General features: G+C 39.3%; 1 protein-coding gene across 1 annotated transcript in view; it reads right to left on the minus strand.

Moving 5' to 3' along the window:
* Positions 1-15419: 15419 nt before the first annotated feature.
* LOC310895510 (uncharacterized protein) overlaps positions 15420-27629 on the minus strand; it is a 94775-nt gene continuing 82565 nt past the window's right edge. Inside the window, exon 7 of the mRNA XM_083826975.1 lies at positions 15420-23719. Coding sequence (XP_083683101.1) covers positions 23505-23719 — 215 coding nt within the window. The 3' untranslated portion in view covers positions 15420-23504. The remainder of the gene's footprint in view (positions 23720-27629) is intronic.

Below are 27629 nucleotides of genomic sequence, written 5' to 3' on the forward strand. Positions count from 1 at the left end.
TTAGTTGTATATTTAATTCAGTATCTGAAGTTCTGCAAGGAGGTTTGATTCCCAACTAGTGACATTTCCATCAAAATAAAGTGTTAGCTTAAGATATTTTCCCTGCAGCTACCAAGTAACTAAGTTTTACTGGCATTTTTAAAGCACACAGATAAAAATGACACTTTGTTTTTCCATGTTGTATAAATAAACAGCATCCCCACGTTTGAGCAGTGTTAATGTAACACTTTCAAAAGCAGGTCAAGCCCAAGCCCTCCTGCCTTTAAAACCAGACATAAAAGACTTATTTTTGGACAAGACTTCTTGGAATGACACTGGCAAAGAATCAATCAAACAATACTTCTCTTGGATATATTTTTAAAATATATATTACTTGTGTCTGACAGGGAATTCAAGCCTTGTGAGTAGTTATTCATGTTCCATTCTTTTGTTTTGACTAAGCAATTTATGTTTGCTTAAACTTTGAACTTGTCATCTAAATAATAGCGAAATTGTTGCAGATGGAGCTAAGCATATTTCTAGTTTATATGTGATGATAGTTATGAGCAGCTGCTTAGTGGGAAAATATTAACGAAAATTATGTTTTCAATTGTTCATGTATAGTGTTTTTTTTTTTTTTTAATTTAAAATATGAGATTTTCCTTTTTGACTGAACTTCTAAAGGAATTTTAGAATATCCTGGTTAACTTTTCACATCATCCCAGAAAACCCAAAATGAATATTTGTTCTTAAAATTACTGCATTTATGAATACAGTTGACAGGTATTTATTAACACAAGTGTAATATTCTTCTGAGTTCTTATAATAGCAATTTTCCAGGCACTTCAGAAACAAAGATACACTAGTTTAACTCCTATTACTATTGTTAGACAAGATAAACACTTCTAACTCGTGAATCTCTACTGCCCTCAGGCTTATGCCATCTATAGGTCTGCTGTCATCTAAAAACCAAACCAAATGAGAACAGAAAGTCTTTTTCCTATGTCAGATGTACCGATACAGCAGGCCCTGAAGATACAATTGATCGCTTATTTTGATCTAATGCATGTGCTGGGGGGAACATAAAACTTTGTCAAGATAAGTGACAGTAGGGCTGCTGAATACTGAGGGGCATTATATACTGTGGAGAAAGTATCTCGACTTACTACGTTCACTTTCTTGTATCATTATTTGTGCAAGTAGCATCTCAAAGCAAATTCTGTAGAAACGCAGCATTGGACAGTGAGTGAACCTGGTACATAAAAAGGCACATTTCTTTCTGTCATCACAGAGATTATTCTAAAAAATAATCCTCCAGGCCTTAAAACTATTAATTAATTAATTAACAAGCAAAACACCAAAACAAACAAACAAAAAGGCAAGCTTTCCACAGGCAAGGGTGGAATAAGAGCAGCATTGGAAAAACTAGTGTTCTGGTCACATTAAGAATAATTCAATGAGTGGGTGGAGGCTCTTTCCAGGGAAAAGGAAACACTGATACTCTCGTACTGAGAACAGTAGGCAAGATGGCCTTACAGGATACAAGTCTGGGGGAAGAAACCAAAGTAGGCCGGAAGAAAAGGCTGTTCAAGGGAAGAGACGGACCTAGGGTGAGCAGTGAAGAAAGAAAAATGGAAGCACATAGAAGAGGCAAGTGTGCAGTGAAGTATCAGGAGGGCTCAGAGAGAGAGGAGATGAAGGCAATTGGGGTCAAAGATGCAAAGAAGAGATGGACCAAAGCTGGCAGAGATGGAAAACACCAACACCTCTGGAGAGCTGGGAGATGAGCTGGAGTGCTACAAGGTTAATTGGAGTCACACAATGAGAGGTTTTTCAAAGAGAGGGATTGGCCACTCCAGAGGGTGCTGCCAATACCTGATGGAAAACTGTTTGCTCTGTGCTCAGTAGAATGGAAATTTTATCCACCAGAAGTCTTGATACACAGCTAGGTCTCATTGAATGAAACTAAGAACATGTCGCTTAGTATCAGCAAGCTCTTCCTGGTAGTATGTGCATGACTGTTTCTAGAGGAAATGGGTGAAAGTCTTAATGCCGAGGACATTTATAAATAGCCTGTATGAGGCACTAGAAAATGTGCTGTAAGGAATAATTTTGCCAGTTGGCGAAACGATAGACCACATGACTGGGAGGGTCTTTCCCATTCCTAGTTTTTATGATTTTGCAAGTGGTGCAGAAGAGATAAAAGGCAGAAAAAAGACAGAAGGCAGTGCCTAGAACAATGGTTGCACCAGATCGCTGCCAGAAAAGGTAACAGCAAAGCCTAAGTAAAATAAGGTACCGATGTAAATGTGCTTGTGCAGATACACAGCACAATGGGGTCCTGGTCTACCACTGGACCAAGTATTGTAATACATACAAATAGTAATTTGCATTGAAGTCTGTCTTTCTTGCCTTAATTAATATTCTGTCTTTGGAAGCTTTGTCTGGGAAAAGCTAGGATGAGATCCCAATGCTATGTCTTCAAGACAAGCCAGGAAGTTGAGCATTAAAGTTACAGAACAATACATTTTTCTTTGCATGCCAAGAGCTGTTGGCAGCCATGCAAGACCCAGCTAATGTTGCTGAACTGGTCTCTACGCATATTCTTCTCTGCTTCGCAACATGTCACTATTTGATGCTTGAGTTAGATATGCCATGACTACAACCAGTTTGTTTGATTAAAACAGTCTCTCAGAGGAGTTCACCAGCAAGAAAAGGAAATAAGTTTAGCTTCTGAAAGGCAAAGAAAACTGTTGAAACCTATCAAAACAGTAACCATTTTGCATAAGTATCCACTGGCACTTCAGTTAGCTTCTTCGGACAGGCTCTGTCTCAAGGACAGAGATTATGTTCAGCTCTGTACATGAAGTAGATACACAAGGTTCCTGCTCCCTCTTATGTCTGTGAGCCACATATGCACATCCTTAATTGCCCATGCTGGGAGGAGCTGATGCCATTCCTCTCTAATTCAGCACTATAAAAATGGTAGCGGAAATTCTGAATTTCCACTTGCCAAAAAGAATTCGTGCATGAAAAATCATAGAGAAGCAGAAGGGATTTAACCAGTCAGCATTTCAGATGCATGCCAGAGACTTCTAAGGGAATAGACAAGACAAAATGGTTTCATTTAAAGACCTCTTCATTTAAAGACCTCTTCTTTACAACATAGAGATTTCCTTTAAACAGATCTGTGACTCTTCGGACTAGCTGTCACTAAACTGACAGCTTTCTTTTTGGTTGGAAAAGAACTAAAACCTAGACTGAATAAAGGACCCAGGGGATGTAATGACAAAATTTTAGGATTTAGACTCACAGAACTAAAAGGAGAACCTAAATAGAAATATGAATATGCAAAGAAACAAGCATATGGAGAGAGACAGACACCTCAAAAGGCTATCTACCACCAGCCTAACAAAATAATCTTCCATTTCTTTGTTCTCATTCTGGCCCCATCAGGCACAAAATTTCTTCCTCCTGTTTGACACAGCTTCAACAGGTTCAAATATTCTCCTCTTGCAGCTTTTTACAAAGAAAGGAGCAATCATGGAGCAATGAAAACCCTGATGGAACAATGAAAACCCCATCCTGTGAGCACTTGTTGGGTTGTCTCTATGAATAAATCCTGGATAGTGCACCTTGAAAGCTTTAGGTACAATTCTGTCCTGTTTCTGTTTCCCATCAGCACTGCAGACAGAGATGATGAGCCTGTCTTCTCAGGGCAGTTTTCCATGTACAGAACCTCCACTGCAGGAATTTTAGAAAGTTTTCAGACTGAGCAGGAAAGCATCTGATGAGTTTGGGTCATTTGGAACTAAGTGGTCTGTAAGCAGGGACTTTCTGGAACACAGTTTTAGATTAACTGTCTGAAGTGAAATTGCCTTAAAAGTAAATAATTCCTTTTTGTATTTTGCACTCATTTGCCATTTGCATTATAGATGTTTGTGATAGTTTACTCTTAGTGCTGGTGTATGTTCTTTCCTGCCCATTTGTCTTCATATATTGACTAGGAAAAAAAAGAAAAAAAGAAAAAAAAAGCTTACTAGTTCACTTATAGTTTTCTAAGTACAAAGTACTCCATTCATCCAATTCATCTGTCTAAGTAATATAAAGTATAAAACAGCTGAGGCTCTCAGAGTCTATTTTAAACGTTTATTAATGCTTTCAGTCAACTGCCATTGTGTAACTGCAAATATACTGGATTATCAATGGCTGTCCAAACAGTGTATTCATTTTTCAAGAGGTGGGAGACACAAGGACAAGAATGGAATACTGCTAGGAGATCAATAAATTACATCCTTACAGATTTAACACAGGTTTATGAACACACTTATCTAGTATCAACAGACAAGCCAGCCAAAGAGAGATTTTCATTTTAAATACCTCTTAGGATGTGCTTTGATTTAACTCATCAATATAAGTGCTTCCTTCTAACTTTAATGCTGTCTTTTAGAGTATGTCAGAGACACCGAGGTCAGAATTGCAAAGGTGTTCAGTAATGCGAGGCACTGGAATAGAGTGGAATTATCAAAATCATATCAGTGATGGTGTAATCAATATGAGCCACTGCTTTGGAAAATTCCAGTGGATGTACCCATATCCTTTGCATATATTCTGCTTGTACCTGTGTTTAGGGGTATTTGATTTTTGGCTGCCAGGTTAGTGAATGTAGATCTTATTGTCTTGCTAAATAATATCTTTAAAAAATAGGTAAAACCTAAGCTTTGTGAATCAAGGCACGCATATGTCTAGTCCCTTCTGACTTAGAGGTAAATCTACATGTATATTTATTTGCATATGCCAAGGAATCATAAAAATATGCCAAGTGAACCAAATTAAAGCAAATGTGAAAACTAACTTCAAGGATATTCAATAATTTCAATGCAAAGACAAAAGTAACCCAGGACTCTGCTAATCAAGAAAATACAAGCTGCTTCATAATGATCTGAATGCGACTGTGACAAAGGCAATCCTGTGAAATTTTGACTGCTAGTGATAATTTCAAAACTCTGAAAGACGTCTGATTTGCTTTTCCAGTGGAAAAAAATCTAATTCCCTCCAAGTTATGCAAGCACCCAGCAGCATTCAGATCCTCTTGTTCCTCTCCACAAAGCAGACAAGCAGCAACTAGGCAGCTAAAAATGTCACAACAGAGCTCCAAGAAACAGCCATTGAGTCCATCACAGTTTCTGCAGCAATGACATCAACAAGACTTCAGCAGCACAGACAGTGCTGCATTTTGTGAACGCATCAACATTGAAAGCAATGGCTGAGAAAACGAAGGCACCATGACTTAAGGCAGTAACAATTTCTGTTGAAACTCCACTTGTTACACTAGCTGATGCGTCCCCTCCAGGAACCGCTACCAGCAACAAGCAGACAGAAACAACAGCACTGTTTATCTGAAATTTAAGGTTCTTGATAATCATGAAATTGTTTCTCAACACTGCATCTTCAATGATCTCATATAAATAACTACACTAAAACCTTCTTCCATTTCATGAGACTGGGCAAAGTTTACAATTTTTCTGTGAATTGTTTATTCTAGACATTATTCACCATTTTAAATATATTTTTCCTATCTAGTAACTCAGTAAAACAGAATTCAGCACTGATTCTGGGGATAATAAATTCCTTGACGATATCTTTTACCGAGAAGAAAGGATCCTCATCCAAAGGAACACGTTCTTGTATTGGTATTGCTTGCTGTTTTTGGAAGTGGATGACACCTCACAACAATTAGCATGGCCTACTTCTGTGATCTGCACACATACAGGTCCTTCAACATAAAGCACATGTGGCCCTGACAGTTGCGGCACATTATGACAAATGCGGGCAACAACTTGTCAGAGGAAATATTTGCTGGATAACAGAGACGATGCAACCAGAAAGTGGGACAGTCACCCCAAAGAGGGGTAAACCTGCGTTTTGGCTAGAATTTGAGATGTCACATTGCATTTGTATGAATTTAAATGACCTAAGATTTTCCCATCAAAGGCATTTCCCTCATCTTGAAACCCTCAGAGCTTTCTTTGTATTTAAAATGAAAGAAAATAGTCACATTGAGCTCAAATCTTTGGATTTTGCTGGTCTATTAAGCCCAAAATAGTGTTTCTTTCAGAACACTCAGCAAGACCTATTTCTAAATAAACAAACTGTGATTTCATCTTTGGCCTGCTTTTTTCCAGGGAGCTGTAAAGAAGCACAGCTTTTTCTTTAATGCACCTGTGTTTTGGGTTTATGATCCAGTGCTGAGGAATTCCTTGTTCTTGTGGCTGACTTAACTGGGATGCTGGCTCTGAGCTCCAGCTCCCCTTTCTGCCACAAGCACTTTGACAATTCTCTAGCCAGGCTTCCTAGTTTAAGAGGCAGCAGGAGCCACATGTCCTTCCACCTCGCAAGCCCCACATGTGCCCCGAAATGTTTCAAAGTAGGTTTGTGGGTCAGCTGCAATGCGGGCTGCTGGCACATCCCAGCTTAGTACTGCAGCCAGGGTGGGAGAGTTCTGATTGCACCTTTCTGCTTATTTTAGGAGCAGCCTAAGGCAAGTTTACAAAGTAATCTCTCTCATGCTCCTTTGTGTCACTGGTAGTGCCTTTATATAGAAAATAATAAAATAAGAAGGATCACAATGCTCACAATGTGATTTCTAAGCTGACAGTGGGCCTTTAAGGCGAAAGCACAGACATTATATCAAATATGCTCCATCACACATAATTTTTGTCTGTTATCTACTTTGTATTAGAAATAGCTGTTATTTCTTTATCAGATCCCTTTGGAAACTCACTACTCTTAGACCCTGCCCTCTGCTGACATGTTTCTCTTGTGAACACAATGCAGTCTGTTATGTACATGACAGCCTAGATGGTACACTTTAAATGAGATGAGTCTTTTATGAGAAGAGAGGACAAAAAAAGAACGAAGTGAGGACAGATTAGAGCTAAAATGCTAGCAAGGTCTATTTCCTATATCAAATAACAGGGAAAAAGGGGAAAAAAAGAAAAATAATAATGATATTTAACATTTAAATTCCATTTTCCTTAATAATTATCAGAAGAGAATTAATTGGGCTCAATATAATTTTATAAATAAGAGTCTGGATCACTTTGTGACCTTAAGAAATAAAATTGTTTTGTTTACAGAGTCTGTCAAGCATGTTCTCTGAGTTTGATGCAGAAAACATGCCAGACCTGGCAGAAGTTGCAGTGGCAAACAAGCAGCTGTGCTATTCTGCTAACCTGCAGCATTAGCAGGGACCGCACAACGCAGCACCAGTGTGGAGGGAGCTCTTCCACTCCTGTCAGCCTGTGCCCTCTGCCCAGCACACACTATTACAAGTGACAAGAGAGAAGGCATTTTGATATCTGTTTTCACTTAAGACCCTTAAAGTGGAGACAACATCCATTAAGACTTACAGTAAACTTCTGAAATAAAACCCCTCGTTGGTGTTTTACAGATGAGGACCAGCATAGGTAAGTGATTTGCTCTCATAACTCTGTACTGGGGGCAGAATTGCTCACAGACATCATGCTAGGGCCATTTATTTGGTGGGGTAATGACTCTTTTTCTGTGAGCATTGAGAGAGATCAGCAGAATGAAAAGGAGCTGGAGCATCAGCAGAGATGCCACTTGCGAACTTTGGAAGCAAGAGGCTCCAACCCAGGGCCATTCATCTGTCCCAGTTCTCAGCTGGCTGTTTAAAATTGGCAGCTAACAGAAATAAATAAATAAATAAATAAATAAATAATAATAAACCGTAATCAGAGACCCTCATGACAAAACTAGTAAATCTTGCCGGAGAGAGAGCATTCCTCCTCAGTCATTACAAGAGATGTCACTGATGGGGGGGAAGAAGGGGTGCTCAAGCAATTCGGGTGGTTCGCAATCCTACTGTTGCTCATGCCACAGGTGCAGCATGCCTGCAACTATAGTCCTGAGAAAAACCCTAATGTGCTGGTTTCTCTTTCTGTAGGGTCCTCACATTATTTATTCCTGCACAATTGACAGAAACACCAGAGTTACTGGAGTCAGAGTGAATGCTTTATGTTCTATACAAAATCATTTGACAATCCAAAAAAAAAAAAAAAAAAAAAACTTTCCTGAGTTTCTTGCTCAGATTCAAAAAAGTGATTAATAGGATTCAGCGGGAGCTTTACTTGAGGAGGGAGTGCAGGATCTGACAATATCTGAGCAGGTCAGCCCAAAACATTAAAATTATTCATAGCCCTAGAAATAAACATTTGAAAAACATTGTAAATACAGATCCACATCACCACTTGAGGGTGCTGCAGTAGTTCTTAAATTTTAACTCAAAGATGTGCTGCCAGGCAGGTATAGTACACAGAGCGACGCACAATAATTCACTTAATTATTTCCATGGAGGTACTTAGAAAATTTGGAGTTAAATTCACACAAAATACAAGGTCTGAACAGGAGATCTTACTCTGCAATAAAGATTTAAATCCTAAAACTTTTCCAGCTAATTAAGGTGATAAAATGGGATTCTCCTTAAAAAGAGATAGGAAAAGCAAAATAGAACAAAAGAGAACCCTCAGTTACGCAAGCACACGTATTTCCTACTTCAAAAAAAAAATCATTACAAATATGAATTCTCTGCTCTTTGCACACATTCCCTTTGAATGTAGTAGAAGAGAATGTTTTCCAATGCATACCAAATTGATTTTGTTATAAACTATTACAGGATTATAGGCCATTTGAATAGTCTTCACTACAGGAAACACATAGAACTAGTCTCTGTGGGAAATATATTGAATAGTCAGTAAAACACAAAGCAATACCAAAATACAATAGATAATGATTCAAAAGAAGCCACAGCAACCTAAATGGAGAATGAGTCAAACACTATTTAGGATTCTCCTATTTTGTATCACTTCCCTTTTATCATAATGGACATTATTTGTTCACAAGGATATACAAACATAAAAAAGAACAGATGATAATGAAGTTAAAAGAAACTTATGAAATCCCTATATTCGTGAAATATCTGAAAGCATAGTGACTGCACATGAAACGTGCTCTGGTTTGGAAAGCATGTTCCTTCATCTGAGTCTTATTAGACACTCCAGAGAGCTGGTAAGGAAGTATTTGATGATACCCTTGAAAAATGCTGACCCATTGAAGTTAAAACTGCTGGTAGAAAAAAGGTTGGTTTAAAACAAAATGCCCAGTTCAAAGACACTTGTGGAGGGGGATTTATTGCTTAGGGATAGAAGATATACACGCACTGCTTTCAAACTGAAAATAACTAAGATTTATTTCCAGAAATTAAGTGATTTTGAAATACCAATGAAGAATGGTAAAATAAAAAATCTAAATTGGAAAAATAAATAAGTGAATTGTCTCCAACTAATTTTATTCTTTGGCTTGCCACAGAGCAGGTATTTCCGAGACTGATTACCCATCCCAATACAGAGCAGCAAAGTTTTGTACCCTTGAAACCTGAATTCTGTTCAACTCTATTCTCTTTACTGGATGCCAGCAATTACTTGTTAGGTTGAAAGGGAAAAGATGATGATTACCCGGACTTTGGTCTTGAAATTAAAGCATTACAATTAACTAAAAAAGTAAGACTGCCTTGGTGCAAGAGTGAAGATAATCTGTGAACAGGTAAGTACTAGGAATAGCCCTGTGCAATGAGAGGTAGGGGGTCTCAGCCTCCCATGTCCCTTCCCTTAGGTTCAACAAGTTGCTGCTGAAGTCAATACCCTCTGCCTCCCTGATCCACAGCATGCCTCTCCCAGAGCTGTACCCACATAGAAATGGACCTGTCTCCATTTTAAAAGAAGAATTATTATTTAATTATAATTTAACCCCAATTAACACTTTTACACATAGCATGTGTAAAGCTCAATAACTAGTTGTGTTTTCTTCTCATATTAAAAAAGAAAAAAAAAAAAAAAAAAAGCAATGGGATGCAAGTGAGTGAGTCAAGGAGAGCCAGAGCCAGAATTTCATTCTGCAAATGACATGCTTAGCTACACACTTTGTTGGCCTTATTCCTCTAATAGACTGGAGTCATTTGGCCCCTATATTGTTATAGTCAGCATCAGAAAAAAGACCAAAAGCTACAGCATAATCTTTACAGGGACGGAAGTAAGTCCTGAACCTATACAGCAACACATTGTTATAGGGCATCTAAAATTAGAGCCAATATGTCAATATTCCCCTTCTTTATAAGAAGTGTGTTAGAAATAGGCAGGCAATTTGACATGTGGGTTTTTGTATAGCCTATTCATTTCTACAAGGCATTGTTCAACTAGTTATTTTTAAATGATCATTATTTTGCAGACAGTGCCCTGATTATTCCTCTGAGAAGGGTAACCTTTTAAATATCTCTATAAATGCCTTTACACATAATTAACATTAGCACAAGGCTTACCTCCTTGCCTATACCAAGGTCACAAATACCAGATGAACATTTCCAATGAGTAAAAGAAAACTTTTTATTATTATTATTATTATTATTTTTTACAAGTTAGAGAACTGCTGTGGGGACATTTTAAAGACAAAAATAGCAGAAGAAGGTAGAATACTATCTTGGCTTCATTTAGAACAAGGGCCATTCTCACACTGCTTTATATGGAGCTCCAGCCTGGCCAACACGTATAGGAAGAGTCAGCAAACAGGCCACAGCGAAGTGATTTGGCTGTCGGATGCAAAGACAGAAACTCCTGATTACTGACTCGCATCTTCATGACGTGTGAAATTATGCCTCTAGCATAATGATGCATTTACCTCCTATTAACTTCAGTCAGACCAAGATTAAATTTTGGGCAAGCTGCTTTGATTCTGTTTAAGTTACCCCATGAATAAAATGTGTGCAGAATAATCTTCACTTACCCCAGGTGGGCTGTGAAGATTAATGGTAGGAAGGCACCTGGATGCCAAGGACAGGCATTTGTCCTAGTTATGTCTACACATGAAGAATGATCAGGCTCTTCTGAATCCCAGAAAATGGTCACAGTTACTTTAATATACATATTCAAGATTAAGAGTTGAGAACCCAAAGACCGGAATAGTTGAAATTATTAACAAGTAACATATAACACTGTAAATATTTTTGCTTAGGAAAAAGGTCAGCATTAGAAGTGTGAGACATCTTTTTACGTTAGAATAACTCATACCATTTTCTCATCAGTCATGTATTTCCATAACTCTGCTTTCTTTCAGTCATCTTATTTAGTAAGAAGGATTTATGTTGTGTGGAAAATAGCACCACAGAAAAGGTATATTTATTAAGTCTGCCATTGCAGAATCTTTTGTATTAGATAAGTGGTAGCAGCACCTAATTTTTTCGATAAATAAGTTTGTTATTTATTGTACACTCCAACCTTATATCTCATTCAGTTTAATTATACTGTAACTTGCTGGATAACATTTCTAATTTTCCTTCTGTAAATAACTGGTATCATAGCAGATGCCTGTAAGCACTCATTTCAAATGAGGAATGCTTGTCACATATTAAACCAATGTGGTTAGCTATGCACAAATGTTTTTAAAACATTCAAATCTTAGGGCTGAAATATTTCACTCAAAGGAGTCTGTGGTTGCTTTGTGTCAATGTACACAGGAGAGAGTGACAGCTGTGTAAACATTGAATTATGGCCTCCTGCAAAACCCCCAAAATTCTTCATAGGATAACAGAATCATTTCAAAACATCTGCACTCCTACAGGCAGGTCCTGAGCAGTGCACTTGCTGCATAACAGGAGCTACCATGCTTTTACTCTACTTTTGTGCAGTTTTCATAAAAAAGGGGACAGCAAAGAGATTTAGTTATTCCCGTTCCACATTCTCCCTCCATGGCTTCACTAGATGAGCAGGAATACTGCTACTGTTGAGCTAATTAGCAGAGGCAATTAGTAGGAGATTGTTAATGTTTCACTGAAACACAAATAGCAAAAGAGAATAATTCCTCCCTTAAGATCTAAACCAGAAGAATAATTAACAGCTGGAGGGGAAGCAAGAAGCCAGAAGGCACACAATCCAGAACTGCAGCCAGCTATCCAGTTTTTCCAAGAAAATGTGTGTTTGCACATGATATTCATTATTCAAGCATCTGTCCTGCATGAGCAAAGCCCCTACAAAGTTCTCTGCTGAATTCAGTGACAGCAGGATTACACCTGAAGTTGGAAATGCTCATCCACATAAATGGATGATGACCATACGGCCTAGAGCCGTAAGAAATGTTGCAGTGTTCAGTTGGCACAGGAGTCTTTGTGAGATCAGGACTTCAGCTTTATACTACGGTGAGAACACCCTGGATGCTCACGTCACCAACCAGCACTCTCTGCTTTATGAAAAAGTACAGTCCTGCCTCTTTCACCCATTGCATTTTCCAGCTTTTTCATCAGCCTCTTTCCAGAAAGGATAATGCTTGACTGCTTCTTACTATATAGGAATTTCTTTTGCTCCTCAAGAGCAGTGAGAAACATGCAAAGGAGAATTAAGGCTCATCAGCAGCCCTGGGTTTTAAATCAGAACACCTAGAAAAAGCAGCTGAAACTAACTCATCCTTCCTTTCTTGCTGCCTCAGATAACAAGGTGCTCTACCTCATTTCTCTGTAGAAGGCATCTTTCCATGCTCTGTGGGGATGTTCTCCATGCTCCTCTTCCCTGGAACACAGGCAGTTCTTCTCAAGCTTGTCACTACACAAGGTTCCTTGCTTCCTAAGCCCATGATGTATGTATTTCACCCAACACAGCAATTCTGACTTACCATTTATCTGGACAAGGACAGAGAAGAGGTAGGTTTCCCCTTTCTTCCCCCTGGGACCCTGGGTTTTTAGGCAGCAGATGAGGAGGTTGTGGAGCTGATGGAATACTACACACCTCTCTCACTTCCATCCTACAAGAAGCACCACGTGCTCCTGCATACAGACTGCCTATCCACACAACAGTGGCCAGAGGGCAGGAGCAGCACGGGAAGGCAGCAGTACAGAAGCAGTGTTTCTGTGCCTGGCTACTTTCCTGTTTCTAGGTTCACCGGTGAGCTGAGGAAGTATGGAATGATTCGCATCCATTTCTTAAAATCATCAAGCCAAATCAATGAGATGCTTTGTGTCTGCAGCACTGAGCAAAGAGAAGTAGCGGAAGAAAGGGTTATTTATAGATGAGAAAAGAAACACTGCATGTGCTGTGACAATTTATGTTTATTTAGATACAAAATGATTAACAAATTTGCCTCTCCATGGTTCTCAGTGCCCTAACATCATTAACCACTCAAACAAATTCCAACAGCTTTAAAGTAATCAGTTTTACAGAAACACAGTCAGCCAGCCACTTTCACAGCCAACACTTGCTTCAGTGGTGGGAGAAGAAAACCTTAAGTCCTCACTGCTTTTTGCAGCATACTCAAATTCTTTAAATATGGGCTGTTTCAGATCTGTGATTAGGAACTCATTCCAGAGTCCTGGAGAACAGTCTGCTAACTGACTTAGCTTTGAATCAGCATACAGGTCAGACACCCTTATGATCTCAGCTCCGCGATGCAAGCATGATTCTTGTGCTAAACCAGCCCCAGGCACATAGACCATAACTGGCATCTAATGTACCACCCGTGACCTACAAATGGCCAGCAGAGATCCTGGGTTGGCCGTGCCAAGCAAAATGTTTCCCTCAGAAGGAAAAACTGTGCATGTCCCTAGCTGCCTTGTGAGAGTGTGACAATAATCTGCCCACGGATGACGAGGCATGGACAAGGCAACTGAAAAGAAATGTCCGTAGGCATTGTCCAAAGGGCAATGAATGTAATTTCCTCCTTTCCAAGTCACAATTAAATGTAATTTCCTCCTTTCTAAGGCACGATCTTATTCATCTATTTCCTCATCCTACCTTCATGGTCTCAGTATTGCCAAAGATGAAGTTCAGCTGCTCAATTTCATCCATATCCAAACTTGAGCAGAGAGTGAAGCTGACTGCCAGCACTCCAGATTCACTTTTGAAAATGCCAGCAAGTATGTCAGTGCTTATGTACTTGTACACACATACACAAACATACACAAAACTCTGGCATGACATGGCATGGCGAAGATTGGAATCTCTATCCAGACAGCAGAAATACAAGGCTTCCAAACTCTCATCTGTGACAATCTAAAGCTGGAACTGAGTCTTGATCCAAAATCTGCTAAAGATGAAGGATGTCTTTCCACAGGAAGGAAAGTCTTCACAGGGTATTAGGCCTCCAGGTAATGAAAAAATAAGTGAATTCTCCCTAAACCGGAAAATTAACCCCAGATAGGTGCTAGATAGAGGAGTAGAACATTTATGAGACACTACATTTATTCATGTCATTATTTATATGTGAGAAATCAGATTTCCAGTTTATTTGTACAGAAAAAAAAAGAAAAAAAAAAGAAAAAAGCCACATCATGCTGTTTAAATAAGCAGTCGATATTTCAGTAAGCTTTGCTCTTTATACAATAGGGCAGTATTTTACTTTCCTCAGGCACTCTGAATTTTACCTGACACTCTTGTCTGTACATGTCTTTCATGATTCCAGCACAAATGGGTACCACAGACATTTCAAAGCACCACCACTAATGTACCACAATGCAATAAAATATACAACATATTGCAGCTACAAAATACATTTTAATCTTTCAGAAACTTGCATCCTGTTGATGACCCACAGAAGGGAGAAGCTTGGCTAAGCTATTTCATTACTTAGCTTCCCTGCCCAAGCCTCATATGTTAAAAGTGGAGAAATGAGTCCAAATGAACTGATCATCTGCAATAGACAAGTTTCTTCCTAATATTTGAAAAACAAATATGCACATGAAAAGCAATAGCCTTCTGCATACACCAAAAGGGCAGAAGGATCCTTAAGGTCAGTGGCCTATTCATACATTATCAATACCACAAACTTGTATTAAGTGAGCATTGTTCTTTTCCAGCTGGAATTACACTGGTTTCCTTGTAGCAAAGCAATGAGCAAAACTAAAGTGACACAGAAAGGGTTGCATGGAAGTAACTTTTGATACCACTCACTTTGCTCATTTCCTTACTTCAGATTTCCTTCCTATTTCTTACTGTCTCAAAACAGAGTAGCAACCTTTGCTTTCTTAGATTAACACAATGACTTAATACAGCTTTTTACATCCACCATTGCCATGATTAATGGAAACAGATTTGTCCCCTTTACTTAATCTAAAACAGCAGGTCAGGCTATGTGCTAATTTAAACTTCAGACAATCCTGCTGGCGTCAGTTGGATCATGTATGGGGCAAAATGTAGTTTCAGCTGCAGTTCTGTCTCCTGAAGCCTCCCACTGCATCTTGACATACATCTTTGGTGATGTTCTAACAGGTGTACAGCAAGGAGAGTTATTCACAGCAGAGGGTATTTTGCACTGCTGCTCCCAGACAGTGGCACTTGGATTTGGCATCACATAACAAACCACTGGCCTAAAAACAGACAGTAAAGGCAGGGGAGTAGGGGAGGAAGATCATGCAGTTTTGTGGAGTAGCAGAACTAGGAAAGCACAGTTTTCTATTGAGAAATGTCTAACAGTAAGATTCTCTAGTGTCTAATGAGGTATTAGCTCTGACCTGAAGTTTGTCCTGCAGGTGGGGCATTTCATAACAATTCCTCCTGTATAAGGTTTCTAGTGCTTGATAAGACAAAAAACTACACTGCAGTCTCTCTTCAAGGGGCTATGAATTGTCTTTTCTTTTCAGACTACCTATTTCCAAAGAAAATTGTGACAACACAGACTTCTACCCTCAGATAGCTCTGGTGAAGGTCAGTTGATTTTAAAATTACTTTGATAGGGGAAGTAAGAGACACACAAGCATGACTGCAAATGTGTCACTTTCTTTGGAAATCTGGGAAGAAAAATAACAACAATAACCACAAGAGAACGCATTAGAAAATATACTTACTATCTACAGTTGGGGTTTTCAGTCAGTGGAAGTAAGCATGCTTAAAACTTATGGACTCTCAAATAACACTCAAAGGGCATCCTTCTTTCCACTGACTACAGCAAGCCCGGATTCCTCCCTAATCCACCTGAACTGAATACCTAGAATGAGGTGATCTGAATATCCTTTAAGTTGACACATTCAGAGAGAAAAAACTCTGTGGATCTAGTGCTTCCCCTTCCCTCCAAACACTCCCCTCCACAGAGCCAGTGAGTTTCCTTTGAAGAATGATTTCAAAGTTTTGATGCTCTCTGGGTCTGAGACATTCTGTGACTTGCCCCACAAGAACTCTGAGGCGAAGCAATTTCTGAAGGACTTCTAGGAAGAAAACCAACTGGACTATTGAAGCAGAGCTGGCACAAAACTGAGAAATGGCAAGATTTCAAAGGCACAGAGCTTTTGTGGGAATTTTCTGGCATAGGTCTGACACACCCTCTGGGATATATGAGAATATTAAGATGTGCTGTGATGTGGGTTCTGTTTCAGCAAAAGAAGGATGATAAATTTGGACAAAGCATTTGTTCCTCACATCATTTCAACATACATAAAACAAATGGAACCATATGTACAGAAAAGTCAATACCATTCTTGCACCTGTCACTACTGGAAGGCCATTTGGGATCATACCTTCAACTTTATTTCTGGTAATGTGTCATTCCAGACTCAGCTGCAGTCAGTGGAGTTCTGTCTGAATAACAGACAGGACAGGCAGTAGGATAACTGGTAAGCAAGGATTGCGGGCATTTCCTGAAACGCCTCAAAAATCTCAAATATCTGAGCATAACTAGGGAAATATCATCAGATATATGTGGAATTAGAACTAATGAAAGAAAAAAGGATTTTTTTTGTTTGTTTTTTGTTTTTCCTCCAGCAGTGCATGGGAACCCCAGCCATGATCAGTGTGGTCAGTCTCAGTGTGCCAGCCTACATATAAATGTACAGTGCAAGCCAACTAGTTCTCTGAAGAGCTTATAGTTTTCAGAGGCAAGGCAGAAGGTGAGAAAGCAACAGAGAGAACTAACATGTTTGCAGCAAAATCAGTCACAAAGGTAAAACTGTCTCCCTCCAGATGCCGAAAGTCCTCTGTCCAGTTTGTCATATTACCTGTTACCCAAAGCAGCCTGATACTTAGAACATGTTACAGTTTCCATAGGATCTCTGCAAGCTAAACTGAGGAGCCTCAAGCAGAAAGCAAGCCAAATCATTTCTCCAGAAACCAAAATGACCAATTTATTCTGCTATGATTCTTCATGAATCTCCGTTGCTCCTTTGTCCTTTACTTCTCTTTAACCGCCTTTTTTTTCCCTAAGTAGGTCACCTCATCTCCTGAAGTATGAAGCCATAAGACTATGAAAGCATAAAGGAGATTTATTTCTCTCTGTGTGCATGATCCTCTCCACTGAAAGAAGTATGGGAATGACTACAAGGCTCATCATCAACTTCCAAGAATAGACAAATGCCTTTGTTATGCTTCTGTGGCATATCTCAGACCCAGGCAGGATGAAACCCACAACAGACACAAAAGAACTCTTGTCATTAAATTGTCCACTAAAACACTTGAGCCTGATGAAAAGGTGGTGAAAGGTTAGAGATTAATCTCACTTGAGAATTTTAATTCACTAGACTTAACATAGGGACATCAATGTTTATTCTTTTTCCCCATCTCTTACCTCTCCCTGCTCTTAGATACACATTTATATTAAGTTTGTGATTCATAAGCATCATGATAGACTGCTCTTTGCTAACCTCTTAAAAGGCTCTTAATCACAACAATTATTCACATATGATGTTTTATTACATTACAAGAAGTTGTTCCTGAGAAAACAAAATTCCCAACAAGTGAGGCTGACAGAAATTTGAACCCTGCACATTCCTAAAACACAGTCTTTGCAGAATAAAACCAAGTTCATTTTTTCTTCTTCTTCTTCTTCTTGTTTCTCTTTGTACTAATTACATAGGTCTCAGTTCACACCACCAAAAATGATGTTATTCAAAATAGATGTTTGATGTAAATTTATAGAAATAGACATTTGTTTGTAAATTTCTCCATGTAATACAGGGCAAGATTAAAGAACCTCACAGAGTAAGGCAGGGTTTCTTGCATTCAGAGTGTCTACATAACATTTTAAGTGAAAGAAAAGCTCATAGATAGTTTATCAAGAGATGGATGCTGATGCTATAATCCCAGGATTATTTGTGAATGTATCAGACAGCACACACATGCTCACATATGCAGATAAACACTGAGTGCTTGCTCAACAGAGTCACAAAGGACCTTAATTCTCAAGGGGCCCTTTATATAAATATAGAGTGTAATATTCGTGTTGAAATGTTATGCAAGTTGTTTCTGACAATAGACTAATAATCTATGTCCTTAAGAAATTAATCCTATAATTCCATATTCTAGAATTCTCTGACAAAATAGTCATAATAAGAGTAGTTTCCTAAATAAGAAATAAAATGCTGTGAAATATGAAGATTTCCTTAAAAAGTTAAAGCAGAAAACAAACACATTAAGAATCCATATGTTTTAAGATATTCCTAATTGAAATTTTCACTAACATTAAAAGCCTACTACTTTCCCTAATGTAAGGGTCAAGAATTGTTAGGACCCAATACCTTTCCTAGGATTTAACTGCAAGCCCATGGACAATGCCATCACCAGAAATACCTTCTACATTCCTCTTCATCTACCCAGTCTTTCAGGTGGATACATTTTTCTACCAAAACCAGTCCTGTTTTCAGGGCATTCTGTATCAATGCTTCCTTACTTTTGATAAAGCAGAGAACTAAACATTCATGGCAAGAAAGCTTTCATGAGATAATAAATCAATGACGTCTGAAAGATGAGTTAAGTAACTAGCTAAACTGAGGTCTGACTCCAGTGAAGACAAAGGCAAACAGTAACAGCCACTATACTGGTGTGGGGTCTGTTGGCCTGGAGCTTTCATTAGATCCTCAAGAAAAGTTACACTCTTAAAAATTTTTGTGAATAATGCCAGATGAAACAGACGTGCAAGTGTAATTATCTGATCCATTAGTTTGGCAGTTTACAACCACTAGCAAGTTTACAACCACTCTGAAAACTTTGATGAAAAACAGTGTTTACAACACAGTAGTTGATAACACAGTCCTGATACCAGAAATCCTGTTCAAGTCCCTACTAAGATTATAACAAGGACTAGAACAGAGTTCTCTTCTCAGGATAAAGAGAAGATGTTAAGATTCCAGATGGGATTAGTCTGGCTAAATATAAATATCTACATCTGAGCAAGTCATAACAAAGTCCCTTCACAGTCAGTGGAGAGCAACTGAATATAGTTAATAACATCAAGGATGTTATTACAATGATGTTAACACCATCTCCTAAGCAGAGATCTAAAAAGGCTGGATAAATCGCTCCCTAAAAGCACCTTGATCTTTCCGCTATCAAGGGAGCCCAGGCTTTCCACCTCCACCTGCAGACATCTACACTGTCATACTGTCATAGAATCATAGCATGGCTTGGGTTGGAAGGGATCTTAAAGACCTTCTAGTTCCAACACCCCTCCCATGGGCAGGGATGTCACCCAGTAGATCAGTCCCAAGGCCTTGTCCAACCTGGCCTTCAACACATCCAGGCATGGGGCATCCACAGCTTCTCTGGGCAACCTCTGCCAGTGCCTCACCACCCTCTGAGTGAAGAATTTCTTCTTAAAGTCTAAACTAAGTCTGCCCTCTTTTAGTTTAAGACCATTCCCCCTTGTCCTATCATTATCTACTCGAGTAAAAAGTCCTTCTCCATCTTTTTTATAAGCCCCCTTTAAGTATTGAAAGGGTGCAATGAGGTCACCCCGGAGCCTTCTCTTCTCCAGGGTGAAGATCTCCAGCTCTCTCAGCCTTTCTTTATAGGAGAGGTGCTCCAGCCCTCTCATCATCATTGTGGCTTTCCTCTGGACCCACTCTAACAATCCCACATCCTCCTTGTGCTGGGGGCCCCAGACCTGGATGCAGCACTCCAAGTGGTGCCTCAGAAGGGCAGAGCAGAGGGGACAATCACCTCCCTCGCCCTGCTGGTCACTCCTCTGTTGATGAAGCCCAGGAGGCAGTTGGCCTTCTGGGCTGCAAGTGCACACTGCTGGCTCATGTTGAGTTTTTTGTCCACCAGAACCCCCAAGTCCTTCTCCTCAGGAGTGCTCTCTGTGAGTTCTTCTCCCAGTCTGTGCTCATGTCTGGAATTGCCCTGAGCCAGGTGCAGCACCTTGCACTTGGACTTGTTGAACCTCATTAGGCTCACATAGGCCCACTTCTCCAGCCTGTCTAGGTCTCTCTGGATGGCATCTCTTACTTCTTTGGTATCAGCCACACCACTCAGCTTAGTTTCATGTGCAAACTTGCTGAAGGTACACTTATTCCCATCATCTGTGTCATTGATGAAAATATTGAAAAGCACCAGTCCCAGGACAGACCCCTGAGGGACACCACTTGTCACAAGCCTCCACCTAGACATAGAATCATTGACCACCACTCTCTGGGTAGAGCCATCAAGCCAATTCCTTATCCACTGGATAGTCCACCCTTCAAATCCATATCTTTCCAATTTAGAGATTATGTTGTGTGGGACTATGTCAAAAACCTTGCAGAAGTCAAAGTAGATGACATCGGTCAGTTTTCCTTGTCAACTGATGCAGACACAGTAGAAAACTAGTCAGACAACACAAACAAAGCTCCCTAATGCCTTCAGTAACTGACACTTCAGGTTCCTCATCTGTCTAGAGACTTTGGAGCCACATTATTTGAGGAACCAAATTTTTCACACAATACAGTTATTGCAATGTGCATTCCACCTGGCCAGGAAAACTGATAACAGAATCACTGACAAAGAAAGGACACACTGAACTTCTACATTTTGAGAAGACTTTATTTGACCCACAAAAGGAGTGAGCTTAATAGTGCTCCATCCATTAGTATTACTGGCCAAGGCTGTTCAATAAAGGCCTTACGATGAAAGCATAACAACCACAGAAGGCATAATTTTCAGTGTTCTTGTGGACAATGACTAAATCAATACTGAGCACCAGCCTCAGAGTTTCCAGATAGCAACACGGTAAGTCTTCCTTCTTCATATAACTTCACTAACAGCATGCAATAAAACACTCGACAGGCACAAAAATCCTGTATTTCAATACAACAGCACAGATTTCCCCCTTCCAGATTGTCTTCTACTGTGGAAACAGGATGGATAGGCCATTATAAAGTATGTTATCTATCTATGGATTTGCTTCTGCACAATGAAACTCCTCTTTTGTGATATTTAGATGAATGCACAGTTATAAAGCTCCAATGCACCACAGTTGCCCATTTGCAACCTGCAGCCTCAGTGATTTCTGCAATGTCATACACACACACACACAAAAAAAAAACACATAGCAGAAAGGGATCTCAAGCCAACAGTGTATACCAGACTTTCCCTAGAAACCAGCTACAGTCACAGATAACTCACTGTTTTCTTATCACCTGAACTGTTAGCCATGATATGCCCTCACTTTATGAAGGTGAGGGTTTTTTTTATATCTTTAAGAACCTACAATGTACATATTTATAGCTAAGCTCTAGTTACATATGCTCCCTGTATAATGAATAACCCCTTTAGTTTAGGAGGCATTCAATCTATTTCAGAACCTATTTCATACAGAGATGAGATCTAAAGGCACCACAAACACAATAAGAATGTGAAGAAATAATTAATTTTAAATGTCTGCATATCCCCAAGTTACCTAGGATGTCTAGTCTCAGTCCCATATCTGACTTGAGAGCATAAATGCCTTTGATCTTCTCCCATTAACTCACTTTTGAAACTGGGATGCACAGGCCTATTGACTTGAGGGTTCTGAAAATTGCATGGATCCTTAAAGAATACCTATGATTTTATGTATGTGTGAAGTCACTCATCAATGAACGCAAAAGGAAAAGCGAACAGAGCTGTCCCCAACCACAAAGGTGATGGAGAGGACAGGGTAATACCACAATCAACTTCTTTCACAGGAAGAGTACTGTTTTCTAGTTTAATCCTTTTTCACAGAGGATTAAACTAATATGGAAAAAGCAATGAAGAGTGTCTGCATACCCAGCCTAAAACAGGTCCATGCATAGGCAAGCATCAACGTACTTGAACTCCCTCTGGCAGGCCACTAAAAAACACTGACAGTGTCTGCTATTCTCCGAATCAAGTAAGAGGAGAAGCCAAGATTAAATCTACAGAGATATTCAGATCTGGATTCTCTCTTCCATCAGATGTGGATGTGTCCCTGTACATCATGCCCTGATAAAAAACGAGGGACACGAAGCCAAGCTGTGGTTGGAGAGCACACACCCTAAGGGGTCACAGAGCAGGAGAAAAACCATGCATACTTCAAATGCAAGATGCACAAGCCAAGGGGCCAGGGAGTGTGAGGTGGAAGCCAAATGCGTGATGTTATACTTTGTGTGTGAGACTTGTCAGGCCTGTCTACAGCCTTACAAAAACACTCACAAACCAATACTCAGCCAGCCGGTTTGAATTTTCATTGTATTTCCTAGAGGCAGAAAACAGCCTGCCCACAAACTGCATTCATATTCTCCTCGTGTAAATTTTATTTTTCAGCACAGCTATGATGGGTTTAATTTCACCTTGATTTCTTTAGAGGGTAAAAGCATTACAGAAAAAAAATAATACATTTCCTCTGCTTTGCCTTCAGCCTGAGAATGACAGTAACATTCTCCCTGTGAAGAAACTGGTAATGCTACAGTGATTTTTATCACTAGCACTTGTATCTCCTGGATATTAATAGATATTTGGAAAATGTTGTAGTATCTCATTATTTATAAAATATAACAGGGTATAATTCTGCAAAGAGATGAATATCTCTACGTCAGGAGCTGAGCTGATTCCTTGCCTTACCCTGCAGTTTATATAAATGCACCTCTAAGTTTTGGCTTAGAAAAGTGATGTAAACATCACAGACCAGACAGAACTATGCTCATTATGCAATCAGCACCTACTTCGTCATGGCAAAAGTATAGCTTTACTCCTCCGCTCCTCCAAAGTCAACAAATGTGAGGGTATCATCTGTAACATCATTCTCTCTGGCTCATTACAGTTCACAGGTATGCCTGATTTTAGAATAAGCTGACCAACACACTGTTGTATATTAGAATTCAGACAGAACTTAAACTGGAGAAATAGAAAAATGCAATAAGGAATAGAAACTACAGTTCAGTGAAAATAAGGAAGTACACAAACATGGGTTGGGGAATTTTTGCATAAATGGAAGCTCTGCAGGGAAGGATCTGATATTAAAGTGAATCTTAAACCAAGTATGAGAAAACTACATTATGCTTTTGAGAAGTGCAAATACTATGCTGGGACTGGTGAAGGAGAAAAGAACTTTCAATGCAATTCCAGTAAGATATTTACTTGACTACATTTGGGATTCTGTGCCCATTTGAAGAGACAAAATGTAAATAATTTTGGAGAAGAACAAGGAGAAACATACAGAAGAAAAAGTAACTGTTAAATTGAGAGGGATTTAAAAAAAAAAAAAAAAAAAAAAAAAAGACCAACCACTTTTTAACAGCCAGTTATAGAGAACTGTATACCTATCTGTGGTATTGTCTGTGGTGGGCAGAGCAGATAGCTCTGGTTTGGTTTGGTTATCTTGTGAATGAACAGGAAAGAATGTCCATGGTCTGGCTTCCAAGTTTTCTTGGGAAACTGCAGGGCTGAAATGTACCGAAACGTCTCTCTATTCCATGGAAACTGTGCACATTTACAATGATACAGTTCTGCAATAATAATAAGCTGAGCATTAACACCACCATGGACCACAGCAGGTATCTTTAAGATGTTCATAATTACACTACGCATTTTGTCACTTGATTATACTCTGATTCTACTCTCACTTTAGCAGGTATCACTCCTGCTGACTTCAATGGCATTAATCCTCCCATTTTGCCACTATGTTAAATGGGAATAGACCCAGCCCTGAAGTAGTAAAATGGATTTGGGATTACAAGATCTCAATGTTCTGGAGCTTCTTTTGCAATTTACTTCTGTCCTCCAGGTTTTCCTTTCATGGCAGTGGCATGAGTGTATTTGTTTAAGACTGCTTGCTTGCACAAGCACAGAAAGACAGATGAACCCCCTGCAGAACCCTACAGCTGGGGCTAGATTTATCAGTAACTCAGTCCAGAAGTTCTTAAATACAGGTAACGTGAAAATCTCTTCAGTAAGCTACTGAATACAGCCGTCTGCTTAAAAACAATAGAAGCGACTGAGTAGGTTAATCTCATAAGAAAATTCTCACAGAATGAGACAAGCTCCCTCAAAAGGCCAGGTTTACCAACTAGTTGCTGTGATCGCACCCCCTGGCGAGTTGCACTAGTGAGCTCATGCATGTAGCAGCAAAAAACTAAGGAATATTGGAAAGTCTGGTGCTCTTTTTAGACCTCATTCCACCTCTATACAAAAGCTTGAGTGACTTTCAGTACTTTACAGATGGGCTGGATCTGAGGAAATACCCATAGGAGTATTACCCCACCAATTATTCTAACAATGTACAAATTAAACTAAAATGTAAATGTGCCAAAACTGCATTCTACTAAAATTACATTTAGTATTAAAATACGAGAGATCCCCAGCACTGTCACATCGTCACTCAAGTGGCATCTCCAACTGCCAGGCTTCATTTTTGCAGACATAAAGCTTTTCCACCTTCCAGACGTTAAACCAGGACTTGTAAGATTTGAACAGAAAATTCAAGAATGAGAACTGGCCTCTCTATATCTCAGACAACTCCCTGAAGAAGCCTACAACCAAAACAGGGACATATCTATTCAATACCAAGAATATTGGACTCCAAAGAGACAGCATTGCTGAGAATATTTTTCCTGGAACCCCTCCAAAAGTGAAATAGTTCTGTAACAAACAGGTTACTTCACCTCAAAAGGCTCGAGAAAAGTCATAGCAGATAAATTTTTGTTTCACTGTTTTCCTCCAAACTCATTTGTAAGTTATTTCCCCTATTTGTCTTTTAAAGAATGGATTCAGAAAGGGTAAAGTGTCTAATTCTCAATCAAGTAAAAGTTAATTTAGGTCCCCTACAAAAGTATTGCTTTGCCACAGAAGATAACTGAATGACACTGGCAAACTGTATGCTTTTAGGGAGCAGTGAGATATCAAGTTATGTCATGTCTTTTTTTTTTTTCACTTTTGATTGTTAAACCTTTTCATGAAGGTTGAAACTGATGAAATCCACAGCGCAGATTGTCACTAACATCATCCTCCCTTGCATGCATAAATAGATGTGGTAGAAATGTTTTTAAGGTGGAAAGGAGTTTTACTGCATTTACTGCAAAGGAAGTCTACCTGCTTTCTACATCTCTAATGACTCAATCATAACAGAAGTCATTACTGTGACTCTTCATAAAAAATAATATTAAAAAAAATAAATCTGATTTCTGCCCAAGATATTAGCAAAAGACTCTAGATTCCTAGATGAGAGGTAAAAAGGAAGTGCCTAAAACAAAGGTAAACCCATAAAACCTTGCGGTTGGAAACCAATCTCAGCTCCAGACCTGAGGTTAACTGAGGATGCCATGGACACTTCTGGGGATCATCAATCAAGGTAACTCTAACGGAAATGCTTTGACTCTCTTCCCTGTAAAAGCACTCCTGCTGTTCCTCACCTCGTGCACCACTGATGGGAAGCCATTTCAAGAGAACTCTTCTGCTGATTGTGCAGGCTGTCAACAACTGAGAGGACATTGAATCAGCTAGTCAAAGAAGAAATCTTGAGCATTATCCTGTCTCAAATCTAATTCTCGAGGTCAGGTGTCAAATCCTCTGGCAATTAGCAGAATAAATCAGTTTGTTAATTACCTTGGAGGAACAAGTACCTAATTAATGGGGAGGTGTTGTGCAAGCATGACTAAAGATATTCACATAATCACATAGCTAGAATGACCTGTTTTTGAGTGACAGATCCTACACAAAGTAGCCTGAAGCAAGAGAATGCTTGACACATGGTCATGGGGTAAAGCTGTTTGGGTATGCAAGAGCAGTATGTTGCCTTAAGCAGCATAACTGGATCTGTGTGTACAGCAAAACTACATCTTTGAAACTATTTCAAAGTCAGAGGTGCGAGAAGCTATTCACAAAAGAAAGTAAAGAAGCAGGTTTAGTGGCATCGATCAGAAGTTCATATTCCTTCCAGTGCATGAAAAACCGGGAAAAAAAACTGTACAAAATTAAAATTAGGAGAGCAAAACCACGGACAAATCAACTGAATAATTAAAATTTCCCATTGGCTAGGTGTGGGAACTAGACTTCCCCTTAATATCACTGTATCCTTTGCTTTAGGTAGGAGTTCACCAATTACTAACATTACTAAAATTGCATTCTGAATACAGGGTTCAGGATATGCACAAACCTTTCCAACCAGCAGACCCAGAATGTGTTACCATTTTAAGACAAAATATTAGCCTGTGCATCCTTTTAACTGGGTATTGCTCTCACATAATCCTAACTGTGACAGTTACTCTGAGAGTAACTGTGCTTCCTCATCAGGCCTTACTTCAGTCAGTGCTGGGCAAGTATGTTTCTTTGAGATCTATCCCCAGAAAGACACGGTGACTCCAGGCAGTTTCTCTGGAACAAAGCACTTACCTAAGGGAGCTATGGACTATCACACAAGGATTATATGCACTCTCTCTTACCAAGAGGTTTTAAATGAACCCAACGTTTTCTTCTATGTGTCCCAATTACAAGAGCCAAGGTTTCCACCTGTTTTTCTGAAGTTTCTTCCTCTTTCCTCCTCATCAAGACTGTTCTTTCTATCCTTTCCAAATTACCTCTTTAAAATTTCCTGGCTAAGAAACCTCAGTCCTGACTCTGAGACTTTGGCTGAAGTTGTGTCTAATCAGTACCAGGATAAAACTTTAAGATCTTGTTTGTATTGCTTACCTATCTCAGGGTTCTCAAGGGTTATTAACTTGGTTTCTCTAGGTGGCCAAAAGAACTTTCCAGTATAACCAACAAACAGGAACAAGCTCATACAAAAACAAATAAATAAATAAAGAATCCTTCCAGATTTCTTCTTCCTCAGTAGATTCATTGAGCCATTGGTAGGGACCAAAAATCTGTCATATAATGGGGACAGATAGCAGAAAATTGATCTTTTCCCAGAAAGTGTCCCAGTCTTATGTAAAGTAAGAGACAATATACCCTGCAGGTAAAGCCTTCCAGCCAAACTAGCACAGAAGCTCTACCTGGTCTCCTACGGAGCTGTGTTACAGAAAAGCTCTGATTAAGTTATCAAAATTACCCATTTCAGGCCACAAAATCTACAGTTCTTTCCATAATCTGAACCAGCACATTATCAGAGATAATTTTGTAAACTGATGTTGACATTTCAGAAACTCAGATTACTGTTCGATCAATACTCTCAGCATTAAAACAAATTCCTAAGAGTCCTTGTGTGTATCTACTGCATCAGTAACAGACTGTAGTATTTGCAAAACTGAGGGAAAGTATTAAGTCTATTTGCTTCATCAAACAACAAGACTCCTCTGAATTCCTGATAAGTTTCTCTGGCCTAATTGAGGTTAGCTAACAGTTGCATTTAAAAATCTTACTGCTTTTGTAAATGAATCCAAAGAAAAACCTCAGGACCAACCTTCCTTAACCTCTTCCTGT

Source organism: Anser anser, assembly GCF_964211835.1.
Source record: "Anser anser genome assembly, chromosome: 2".
Classification (NCBI taxonomy): Eukaryota; Metazoa; Chordata; class Aves; order Anseriformes; family Anatidae; genus Anser; species Anser anser.